This window comes from Ailuropoda melanoleuca, chromosome 4 (assembly GCF_002007445.2).
Source record: "Ailuropoda melanoleuca isolate Jingjing chromosome 4, ASM200744v2, whole genome shotgun sequence".
In the NCBI taxonomy this organism is placed as follows: Eukaryota; Metazoa; Chordata; class Mammalia; order Carnivora; family Ursidae; genus Ailuropoda; species Ailuropoda melanoleuca.
Window position 1 is genome coordinate 25,734,249 of NC_048221.1, and position 10,983 is coordinate 25,745,231.

Below are 10,983 nucleotides of genomic sequence, written 5' to 3' on the forward strand. Positions count from 1 at the left end.
GATCCCAGGTGAACTCCTCTCTGGTGGGGCTGCCCTGGGAACGAGTACCTGTAAGCGTAATAGAATTCAGGGCTGTTTTCCGACCAGCCCAGGCGCTTTGCTATTATCTGGAGGTGAAATGTCTTCCGAACGGCGGCCACGTAGTGTTCATTCTGCGTCATGAAATAATGATCCTTCAGGCTAAACTCTGGGTCACTCTGGATGACGCTCTCTTCCAGAGACAGAGAACAGAGGGCTTAGAAACCGGAGTGAGGCTCCTGGCACCTTCAGATCTTTCCACCCTCTTGCCTTGTGGACGTGGAAAGGAAGTCAGACATTATTGGCATTTTACAGATGTAATGACTGAGCACCCGAGGTGGGAAGGTGACTTGCTCAAGGTTACAAAGCCATGAAGTGGCAGAATAAAGACCAGCCTCCAGGTCTTCTGCTGCCTAAGACTCTTCTATCCTTCAGATGGGCTCAGGGAATATGGACTTGTTAAAGGTGTCTTTACAGTCCAAAGGAATAAATCTCTAACAGTGGAATTTTGAGAGCAAAATTTGTCATTTGAAGGTGGGACCGCCAGTGAAGGGCTCCCCTTCTAAGAAAAGCATATGGGCACAGAGCAGATGTTCCATTCCTCAGCTTCCTCTTACCGACTTTCCTCCGGAGTTCAGTGTTCTGGGGACCTCCATCCAGGATGTTGATGAGCCGTTCCACGTTGAAGGACGGTATGTACCTCTCACTCTCTATGTCGGGGTGCACTTGCCTGCTCCAGGTATCCCCCAGGGACACTCGGTGCACTGGGCTGCCCATCCTAGCCTGGAGCTGCCTGGCGCCTGAGGAGAGATACTTCTGGCGGAGGGGCTCTGAGCCTCGGGTGGTGCTGAGAACCTGTATGCAGGAGGAAGCGCCCAGAGCTGAGCATCAGCCAGCAGCTGCTCGGTGTGGGACAGCAACTCCCCTGGAATATTTGAGCGCCACTGCACCCCCCTCCTTCTCTGCGGGCACTCGGCTGGCCATGCCTGCAGTCATTGCTCCATAAATGGTAGTGCAGTACCTGTTTGTCAAGCTTCGGATAGGATCCAGTCACAGGGCTCGAGCTCTGTCCACTGCAACCTGTATGACAAGGGTTGCCTGCGGGAATTCTCACAAGGTCAGTTCATGTCACACATTAGATAAAGTATTTGGTGAGGTTGAGCGAGTGTGGCTTCACACACAGCTGAAGGCGGCCAGGAGTTGGACAGGGTCTGACCGCAGAGCACAGGCTCTGTCACACGACGGCCCTGCTGGGGGGCCTCACTCCAGGGACCTGTGGTCCCCTGAGTCCTGGGCTCATTCAGCCCATTTCCGTGAGCCTTGAGGGGTACCTCAGAGCTGGGGGGAAGAAGCTTGCTTCTGGCCTGGGAACTGCTCCCCCTGGGACCTCTGTGTGTCCCCCCGCAGCAAGGGTGGACCTGTGTCCTTCAGCAAACTCTCAGACTCTCAGAAGCCCCTGTTCCCCCACAGCAAGGCAACCACCAAGCAGGCTCCTTCCTACTTCTTGAGTGTCTCAAATCCATTTGTTCCTGCCCCATGCCTGTCCCCCTCAACACCACCATCTCTCACCTGGCCTCAGTGTCTCGCTTATCTGTTCTCCTGGCTGCCCGGCTGAGCTCTTCAACTGCAGTCACATTGTCCCGGCCCCTGCTTGGAATTTGCCCCTTGGTGCCCACTGTTTGTTGGGGAAAGTCCATGCTCCCAGGCCATCCTTGCCCCTTAACCTGGATCAGCTCCTCCCCTCCCTCTCCTCCTCCCCTTTGCCTCTGCTGCTTTCCCCCGTGTTCCTAGTGAGACCCAGCTTCCAGGGACCCCTCCTCCAAGGAGCCTTCCTGATGGCAGCAAACCCACCCCCCCCCGGAGGAACAGAGTGCCCCTTTGCTGCCCCACTGGGTGCTGTTAGAGTAGACAATAGGAACAATGCCTTATTTGCCCCAAAGTTCGCCTCCCAAGTGCCTGGGTGGCCAGCTCCACTGTCCCACGCTGCCTAGCTGTCAGGAGGCACGTGGTCTATCTTTCCCACAGGCAGCCACCGCAATACTGCAGATACGTTTCTTAATCTCCCGTCTCACAGGGAGGTCAGGAAGGGGACTCTGTAAGGTCATGTAGCCACAAGCGGCAAGTGGGGTTTGTATGCAGGCTTCCAAACCGATACCCCCTGAGTGGGTGGCAGGGCCATGGGGGTGCTGACAAGGGGCCTGGCACATTCAAGGAGTCCCTCTCACCTGGCCCCGGCCCCCTGCAAGGCTGCCTAGCTGGCCTCCTGTCTTCCTGCCCCACACCCGACTGCTGAGGCCTCCTTGCTGGGCCTGGACTCCCCCCACACCCCACCTATGCCAGGTTGTAGCCTCTGGCTCAAACGCTTCTTCTGGAACACTCTTTCCCTGCGTGTCCTCTTGGCTCCCTCATTATTTCCTTCAAGCCTTTCCTCAATATCACCCTCAGTGAGGTCCACCTGACTGACCTCTTTAAAATCCCGAGCCCCCCTCCCCAGGCATTCCCAAAGCCCCTCCCTCTGCTCTACTTTTTCTCCTAACATACAAGATAATTTGCTCACTTATGTTCTTGTTTATTGCGGTCTCCCCCACTACAGGGTAAACTCCAAGGGCGCGGGGGCCTCTGTCAGGTGATGCTAACGCTTAGCACAGGCCTGGCCTGCAGTCCGGGTCTCGTAAATAGGGGTTGGAATGAAATGAAATGAAGGAAAGCAGTGCCCAGAGTAGTTGGGAGCTCAGGCGGTTCAGTCCTCAGGGGCCTCCCACTCCCACCCCTGTTCCCGGGGCCCAGCTCACCTGTCTCACCTGTGTCTGCCCTGTAGGCCCTGTAGGCCTGGCTGAGCTGCACACCCAGGTTTCTTGTGGGTGGCCCAGCTCCTTTTTCCTCCCCTAGAATGGGCTGGAACATGGGAAACCGAAGGCAGTCCCTGGCAGGCTCTTAGCTCTCCGGTGCCCCTGGCTGAGCTCCCTGCTTTTCTCTCCCACACTGTCTTCCTCAGGGGGGTGTGACCCACTGTGCCAGTGCCCGGGCCACCTGAGGGGACTGCTCGGGGACTGTCAGCTGCTGAGCCTAGGTCTTCCTCTCTCCGCCTGTCTGGGCCCCCATTCCAGAGCCCAGTGCCCGGAACACGCGCACCCAGTTCACTGTGAGCCAGCAAACCCCACAGCGGCCACCTGGAGTCCCGAGGCCTGGGCTCCAAACCTCCAGATGGAACTTGGAGTTACCTCACCTCTCTTGGCTTCCCTTCCCTTGTCTATAATTCACAGGCTGTAAAGGGAAGCTCTCAGTAAACTGTGAAGCACCGAGTATTTGTAACTTGAGATTACTGTTTTCTCAGTGCCCGATGACAGAGTTTCTTAATTCCCGGAGTGACGTTTAACGGTGGAATTTTGCATTCTCTGGCGGTCTGCCGGTGAGGTATTTATGGGCAGGTACGGAGGGTTCAGGTTGTACGGGAAGCATTGATTCGCTTTGTTTTCCATCCATATTTTTAAGTGCCCACCAGGATCTAAGCACTGGGGCACAGCAGGACGCGGAAAGAAAAACCTCTACCAGTCCTTTGCCCCTGGGAAGCATCCAGACGGGTTGGGGGGAGGGCTGCTGGGGAGACAGTAATCACAGAAGAGATGAGCAGGAAAACCTGGAATCACTCTAACTCTCAGTCACTTCTAATGAATTTATAACTTTTTTGAACTTAATAGTTTCTTGACCTCTCTTCCTGCTCCCCTTTTCCCTGGCCCCCCTGGTCCTTCCTCTCCAGCTCCTTTTTATCTTTTCGTCTCTCACCACACTGTTTTGGGAAGTCATCACAGTGTGAATTAGAAGCTCCAGGACCTGCTTTCTTAGCTCCAAGATTTTCCCCCTTGTGGGATAATACAATATGCATCTATTTGGTCTTTGTCCCCAGTTCCCGGCACAGAACCCCTAAAAGCCCTTGCAAGCTACTGAGTGATAAGACTATATCCTTTTTATCTGTGGCCGGGGGCCGTACATAGCTTCAGGATGGAGCCTGCTTGCTGGAAAGACCAAGCCTTAATTAAAGCAGTTGGAATTCTCAGTTCCCTCCCGTACACCCTCCCCACCCAACCTCCAGGCAGGGGAGAGGGGTTGCAGGTTGAGCTAATCACCAGTAGCCAATGATTTAACCAATTACGCCTCTGTAGTGAAACCTTGGTAGAAATCCCTCAACAACAGGGTTTGGGGAGAGTTGGTGAACGTGGAGGTGGGAAGCTCCATGTTGCCTCCAGCCCCTCCCTGCCAAGACCTTGTCCTCCGCATCCCTTCCAACTGGCTCTTCCCAAGTTGTATCCTTTATAATCAACCAATAAACATAAGTAAAGTGGTTTCCTGAGTTCTTTGAGTCATTCTAGCAAATTATTGAACCCAGGGTGGGGGTTTGTGGGAACCTCTGAATTTATAGCCAGTACATCGGAGGTACAGGTGGCCCCTGGAAAGTGCAATTGTCTGAGATGGGGCCAGTCTTGTGGGACTGATCCTTAAATCTGTGGGATCTACACTAACCCCAAGAGTTGGTGTCAGAATTGAACTGAATTGCTGAACACCTAGTCAGTGTTGGGGAATTGGCTGTTGGTGTGGAAAGCCGCACACTGGTGTTAGAAAAAGACACCACACCCTCGGTACACTCACTACAGCGGTGCGTATTTTTCCTTTAACTATTGGTTTTTGTGTTAATCACCAATGAAAGCAAGGACTGTGCCGCTCTTGGTCACAAACACAGTCCCGTTCCCAGACCAGGGTCTGGCCCAGGGTCAGTGCTCAAAAAATATTTGGCGGATGAGCGAGCAAACAAAGGTTGATAGTGAAGGACTTTGGAGCTTTGGCATTGTTTCAAAGGGTGGGAATTAGAAAGGCAAGAGAAAAGAAAAAATGAACTCGTGGGACTTCATCAAGATAAAAAGCTTCTGCACAGCCCAGGAAACAGTCAAAAAAACTAAGAGGCAGCCCACAGAATGAGAGAAGATATTTGCAAATGACACTACAGATAAAAGGCTGGTATCCAAGATCTATAAAGAACTTCTCAAACTCAATACACGAGAAACAAGTAATCAAAAAACAAATGGGCAGAAGATATGAACAGACACTTTTCCAATGAAGACATACAAATGGTTAACAGTCACATGAAAAAATGTTCAACATCATTAGCCATCAGGGAAATTCAAATCAAAACCACACTGAGATACCACCTTACGCCAGTTAGAATGGCAAAAATTGACAAGACAAGAAACAACAAATGTTGGAGAGGATGTGGAGAAGGGGGAACCCTCTTCCACTGTTGGTGGGAATGCAAGTTGGTACAGCCATTGGAAAACAGTGTGGAGGTCCCTTAAAAACTTAAAAATAGAGCTACCCTATGATCCAGCAATTACACTACTGGGTATTTACCCCAAAGATACAAACGTAGTGAAGAGAAGGGCCATATGCACCCCAGTGTTCATAGCATTGTCCACAATAGCTAAATTGTGGAAGGAGCCAAGATGCCCTTCAACAGATGACTGGATAAAGAAGATGTGGTCCCTATTACTCGGCTATCAGAAAGAACGATTACCCAACATTTGCAACAACATGGACGGGACTGGAGGAGATTATGCTAAGTGAAATAAGTCAAGCAGAGAAAGACAATTACCATATGGTTTCACTCATTTATGGAACATAAGAAATAGCGGAGATCAGTAGGAGAAGGAAGGGAAGAATGAAGGGGGAATGAACCATGAGGGGGAAATGAACCGTGAAGAGACTATTGACTCTGGGAAACAAACTGAGGGTTTCAGAGGGGAGGGGGGTGGGGAAATGGGATAGACTGGTGATGGGTATTAAGGAGGGCACATACTGCATGGAGCACTGGGTGTTATACGCAAAAAATGAATCATGGAACACTACATCAAAAACTAAGGATGTACTGTATGGTGACTAACACAACATAATAAAAAAAAATTTTTTAAAAAGGTGGGAGTTAGTGTGTTTGTGTGTCTATTTGCACACACTTGTATACCTTGATACGAGACCCAGCCCTTCAATCTCAAAGTGGGGGATTCCTTTGGAACTACTTGTGCCCAGCTGGGTCTCCGAAGTGATCCTGGTCTTTCTGCAGCCTTTCCTGATCTTTCCTGATAGCTCCTGATGCTGTGCGCTTCAGGAACTCAAGTTGTTAATATCCAAGGGCTCCCCACATGTTCCCCACAGGTGGTCCTTCTGTGAAAGGGTTGCTCTTCGAGGTGAATGATTTTTCTCTTTCCGTCTATTTCTGTGCTAAAATTTGGCTTGTCTTGGGGGCACCTGGGTGGCTCAGTCGGTTAAACGTCTGCCTTCGGCTCAGGTCACGATCCCAGAGCCCTGGAATCATGCCCCACATTAGGCTCCCTGCCATCATTCCCGGAGTGACTATTTTGCAGCACCTGGGGTGCCCTAGGCCCTGCTCGGGGTGGGACCCAGAGTGGAACCAGGCCTCTGTGAGTGGGGTGGGATGTTTATAGGTTCCCTCACCTCCACTGCATAACAACCCTGGAAAGTAGGATGCCTCTGCTCGTTTTGCAGAAGAGGAAACAAGCCCAGAGAGGTGTTTGCACAATAAGTATGATACAGAGCTGGAATTTGAACCTGGTTTTCTGGCTATTTCCCTATTTGTACAAGGTTGGCAAAGACATCAAGAGAGCCAGAGCACCTCTTTTGTTAGGACTTCTGAGATGTGGTGACTCTGGGCAGCTGTCCTCTTCTCCTAGGTCTTGGCCTCCCCCTCTGTGATGACGGGTGTCTCCTCACACCTCCCCATCGTGTCCCCGAGGTAGCATCACACCTTAAAAATCTTTTTAAAAAATTCAAAAATTAATTAAGTAACCTCTGCACCCAACATGGGGCTTGAATTCATGACCCCAAGATCAAGAGTCACATGCTCTTCTGACTGAGTCAGCCAGGCGCCCCAGCAGACGTTTTATGTTCGTTAACTCTGTCCTCTCAGCTACCTGTGAGGCTGGCATTATTGGAACCCTCATTTACAGATGAGAAACTCAGAGATATTAAGTAATATGTTGAAGGTCACCCACCTGGAGAGTTGCAGAGCTGGATCCCCGCCACCCTACCTCTCTTTTTAAAAAAAATTTTTTTAAAAGATTATATCTTTTTTTTTGTTTAAAAGATTTTATTTATTTGACAGAGAGAAAGACAGCCAGCGAGAGAGGGAACACAAGCAGGGGGAGTGGGAGAGGAAGAAGCAGGCTCCCAGGGGAGGAGCCTGATGTGGGGCTCGATCCCAGAACGCCGGGATCACTCCCTGAGCCGAAGGCAGATGCTTAATGACTGAGCCACCCAGGTGCCCCTTAAAGATTATATCTATTTGAGAGAGAGGCATCGGGAGGAGAGGCAGAAGGAGAGGGAGAAGCAGGCTTCCCACTGAGCAGAGAGCCAGATGCGGGACTCGATCTCAGGACCCTGAGATCATGACCTGAGCCAAAGGCAGATGCTTGACTGAGCCACCCAGGTGCCCCACCACCCCACCTCTCAATCTGAAGTCTGGCTTTGTAGCCTGGACTCCTAACAGTCATGCCGGGCCACCTGTCAAGATCTCCTTAAAAGGGAGAGTAAGAGAGAGAGAGAAGGAACTTCCATCCCTTGAAATGGGCCAGGCCCAGGGCCAGGCATTTTGTGTCTGTTCTCTCACATTGGAGGACCTGCCAGGCATACAGTAGATGCTCAATGCGTGTTTCTCTCCTTCCTGCTCCTTCACTGAACCATCACTGGCCACTGTCTTTTCTTAAAGCATGAGTAGAGTGGTCCTGGATGCTTGTCCCTGGGGCCCAGTCTGCCATATTGGTCCAGGCTGGGCCACCTGGTGTCCGGGAAGAAGGAAGGAGGAAGGCCACAGGGCCTCGGCTTGCTTGCAGGATGTTTCTGGTGACAGATGGGAACACTCGAATGTGGGTGACTTGCAAAACAGTCCCTGCAGCCTCCACCAGCAAATGCTGCCAGGAAAAATGTGCAGGCTCCAGCCGGGCAGACAGGCGGACGTGGGTCCGCATCTTGCTTCCACCACCTGCTGATGCTGTGCCTTCGGGAAGTGGCTCGGCCTCTCTAAACTTTGGATTCTTCACCTGTAAAATGGAGGTAATGACAGTCCTGGGGGGACTCCATGAGAGAATTCATAGAAAGTATGACTAGCCCAGTCCCTGGTGCAGACACCAAATATTCAACAAGCATAGATATCATTACCTGTGTCACAGATGGGGACATGGGGTCCAGCCAGTGTTCCAGGCTTGTGACAAGTAGTGATCGTTGGAGCTGGGGCTTGAATACAGGTCTGGGCACAGGATTAATCTTCTTTATGGGGCAAGCCCAAAGTCAGCCTTGCAGTGGAGGGTGAGCATTTTAGGTCAGGCCCCAAAAGGGTGAGCTTAAGCGCTCTCGTCCCATGTAAAGCCCCTCCTTGGAGGGGGGAGCCCCAGCTCACGTAGCTATTGCTAGGTGGCCCAGGGGAGTTGTCAGGGTCCTTCACTGGGACCTGCTCATCTCTCTAGGAGTCCTTTCTGAGAAGCGGATGGGCACCCAGTGTCCTCTGTAGGTGAGTGCCTGCCCGTCATCAACTCAGACAATTGTTTGATGGCTGAGATGAGGGCAAGTGGCCACGGGGAGGTATGGGTTCTCTTCTTGGGAGACCCAGCCAAAGAGGGGCACTGTGAGGCAGGGCCTGGTGGGAGCAGGGTGGCTGGGGGTTGATGGGTCTGGCGGTGGGGGCACTGAAACACCAAATTGTTTAAGTTACTGCTAGGCAAAGGTCCAGTCTTGCAAGGGGGGCAGGAATCCCACTTCGATGGTAGATTCTTTTTTTTTTTTAAATTTTTTATTATGTTATGTTAGTCACCATACAGTACATTAGTTTTTGACGTAGTGTTCCATGATTCATTGTTTGTGTATAACACCCAGTGCTTCATGCAATACGTGCCCTCCTTACTACCCATCACTGGCCTATCCCAATCCCCCACCCCCTGCCCTCTGAAGCCCTCAGTTTGTTTCCCAGAGTCCATAGTCTCTCGTGGTTCATTCACCCTTCTGTTTACCGCCCCCCCTTCATTCTTCCCTTCCTTCTCCTACCGATCTCCCTGCTATTCCTTATGCTCCATAAATGAGTGACCAATGGTAGATTCTACCTGTTGATTGTCCCCGGAGACTGGTTGGCCTTGGGGAAGGGGTGGCATAACGTTCCTCACCCCAGAACTCACATCAGTCTACGTTGGCCTGAGTCTATTTTATGGGGGGAGGCCAGATCCCTCAAGTTCAGACAGACAAAGAGAAGCTGAAATAGGTTGTTGAATCTCATGGCAAAAGGGCAGAATGGCACAGGGCCCTCCTCTGGGCCCTTCCTAAGTGCAAGGCCCAGCTGTAGTGGAGAAAATGTGCACTTTGCAGACAGACGGCTCTGTGTGAATCTTGTCTTGACCCAGGCCTTGTTTTGTGACTTTAGGTAAGTCTTTTAATCTACCTAAACATTGGTTAGTCAGTCTGCATGGTTAGCGAGCATGACATCGAGTTGTCACAGGTGGTGACATTGCTGGCCTTCGTAAATGCAGTGGTCATAGCTGATACCCACTCACAACTTTTGGAACACTCGGCTTGGTTTTAGCAAAGGTAAGCAGAATCAGCCAGGGTCCCTGTCCTCATGGAGCTTGGAGTTCATACCATCCCAAGTACGGTGAGGCTGCCCAGCAAAACCTCCTGGATTCGGAGGGCTCCCCTGGGGTACCCACTGTGGAATCAGGGAGGGAGGGTCCCATCACCTCCTGAGGTCTTGTGTCTGTGTCCCAGGTTGTGTATGTAGTGCCCGTCTGCCCTTGAAGAGGGTTCTCCCCAAACCCAGACTTGTGGTCTAGCAGGTGTGTGTGGGGGGTGGGCTCAGTGAGAACGGGCTTGCTGCTTTTGGTTCCCCACTTAGGGCAGAGTCTGATGTCAGAACTCCTTTCCTTCTCCAGGGTTTCCGGGACTCGGCAATGACTTGACCTCTGTCTTCAGGGTTGTCCTAACTCCGTGGATGCCCACAGAGTGGCGTGTAGGACCCACAGAGCTCCAGTGTTGGTCTCATAGGTGCAAGTGCCAGTTGGGCCCAGGTGTACTGACAATAGCCCAAGGGGCTCGAGGAAAGCTTCTGGGCCAAACTGACATCTCTGGACTGGGGTGAAACTGTGGAGGAAGGAGGCAGGTGGGCAGAGGTGGTGGGAAGGGCTGAACCTGGAAGGAGGCTGGGGGTGCTGCAGCAGGAGAAGGGTTTTCTCACTTAGTCGTTCATTCCACAAACATGAGTTGAGCCTCTGCTCTGTGTCTGGAGTCCCATGCCCTATTTGATCACTGCCTTTTCTCAAAGCTGTGAGTGGGATGGGGCCCTGGGGCCCAGTTCTGCCGGAGATTGGCACAGGCCAGGCCCACTGCTGGTGGGGAAGGAGGAGCGAGGACAGCCATTTGGGATTCAGCAGGAAACGAGAAAGACAAACATCTCTGCCCTCATGGAGCAGACATTACCACTGGGGGAGACACGGAAGGTAAACCAGTGTGGTATGTGTTGGATGGCGGCAAATGGCGCGGAGGAAAAATAAGACCGGGAAGGAAGGGGTAGGAAGTGTATAGGAGATGCTGGGATTCAGACGGGTTGACCACAGAGGGCCTCGTTTAGAAAGAGCATAGAAAAAAGACCTGAAGAACGTGGGGGAGAGGACTGTATGGCTCCCTGAGGGAAGGTGAAAAAGCACCTCATGGGATGTGGGATGTGGGTGGTGGTGTGATGAGGCCAGGCCAGGCCAGCAGCCAGAGCTGTGGAAGTGGGGACCAGGGCAGAAGGCAGAAGGCCGGAGGTGAAGAGGGAGCCGGGCAGGTGGGGCCTTCCGGGTGGCAGGAAGGCCGCTACAGGGGCCGAGGGAGAGCCCTGCGCAGAGGAGTGGCCAGACCTGCCTTCAACGTTCTCAGGCTCAAGTT

The 10,983-nt window shown here is 52.1% G+C and overlaps 1 protein-coding gene across 8 annotated transcripts in view; it reads right to left on the bottom strand.

Moving 5' to 3' along the window:
• The window catches only part of ACOX2 (acyl-CoA oxidase 2), a 35,996-nt gene extending 33,167 nt beyond the window's left edge, over positions 1-2,829 (bottom strand). For 6 of the 8 annotated variants that reach the window (XM_034658539.1, XM_034658538.1, XM_034658541.1 and 3 more), the window contains exons 1-4: positions 1,588-1,715; positions 1,040-1,116; positions 636-873; positions 49-211 (exon numbers count right to left, since the gene is read on the bottom strand). In XM_034658539.1, the coding sequence (XP_034514430.1) occupies positions 49-211; positions 636-795 (323 nt within the window). In that variant the 5' untranslated portion in view covers positions 796-873; positions 1,040-1,116; positions 1,588-1,715. Of the gene's footprint in view, positions 1-48; positions 212-635; positions 874-1,039; positions 1,117-1,587; positions 1,716-2,810 lie in introns of those variants that run through there. The other 2 variants (XM_034658542.1, XM_034658543.1) reach the window with 2 other exon arrangements.
• Positions 2,830-10,983: the final 8,154 nt, after the last annotated feature.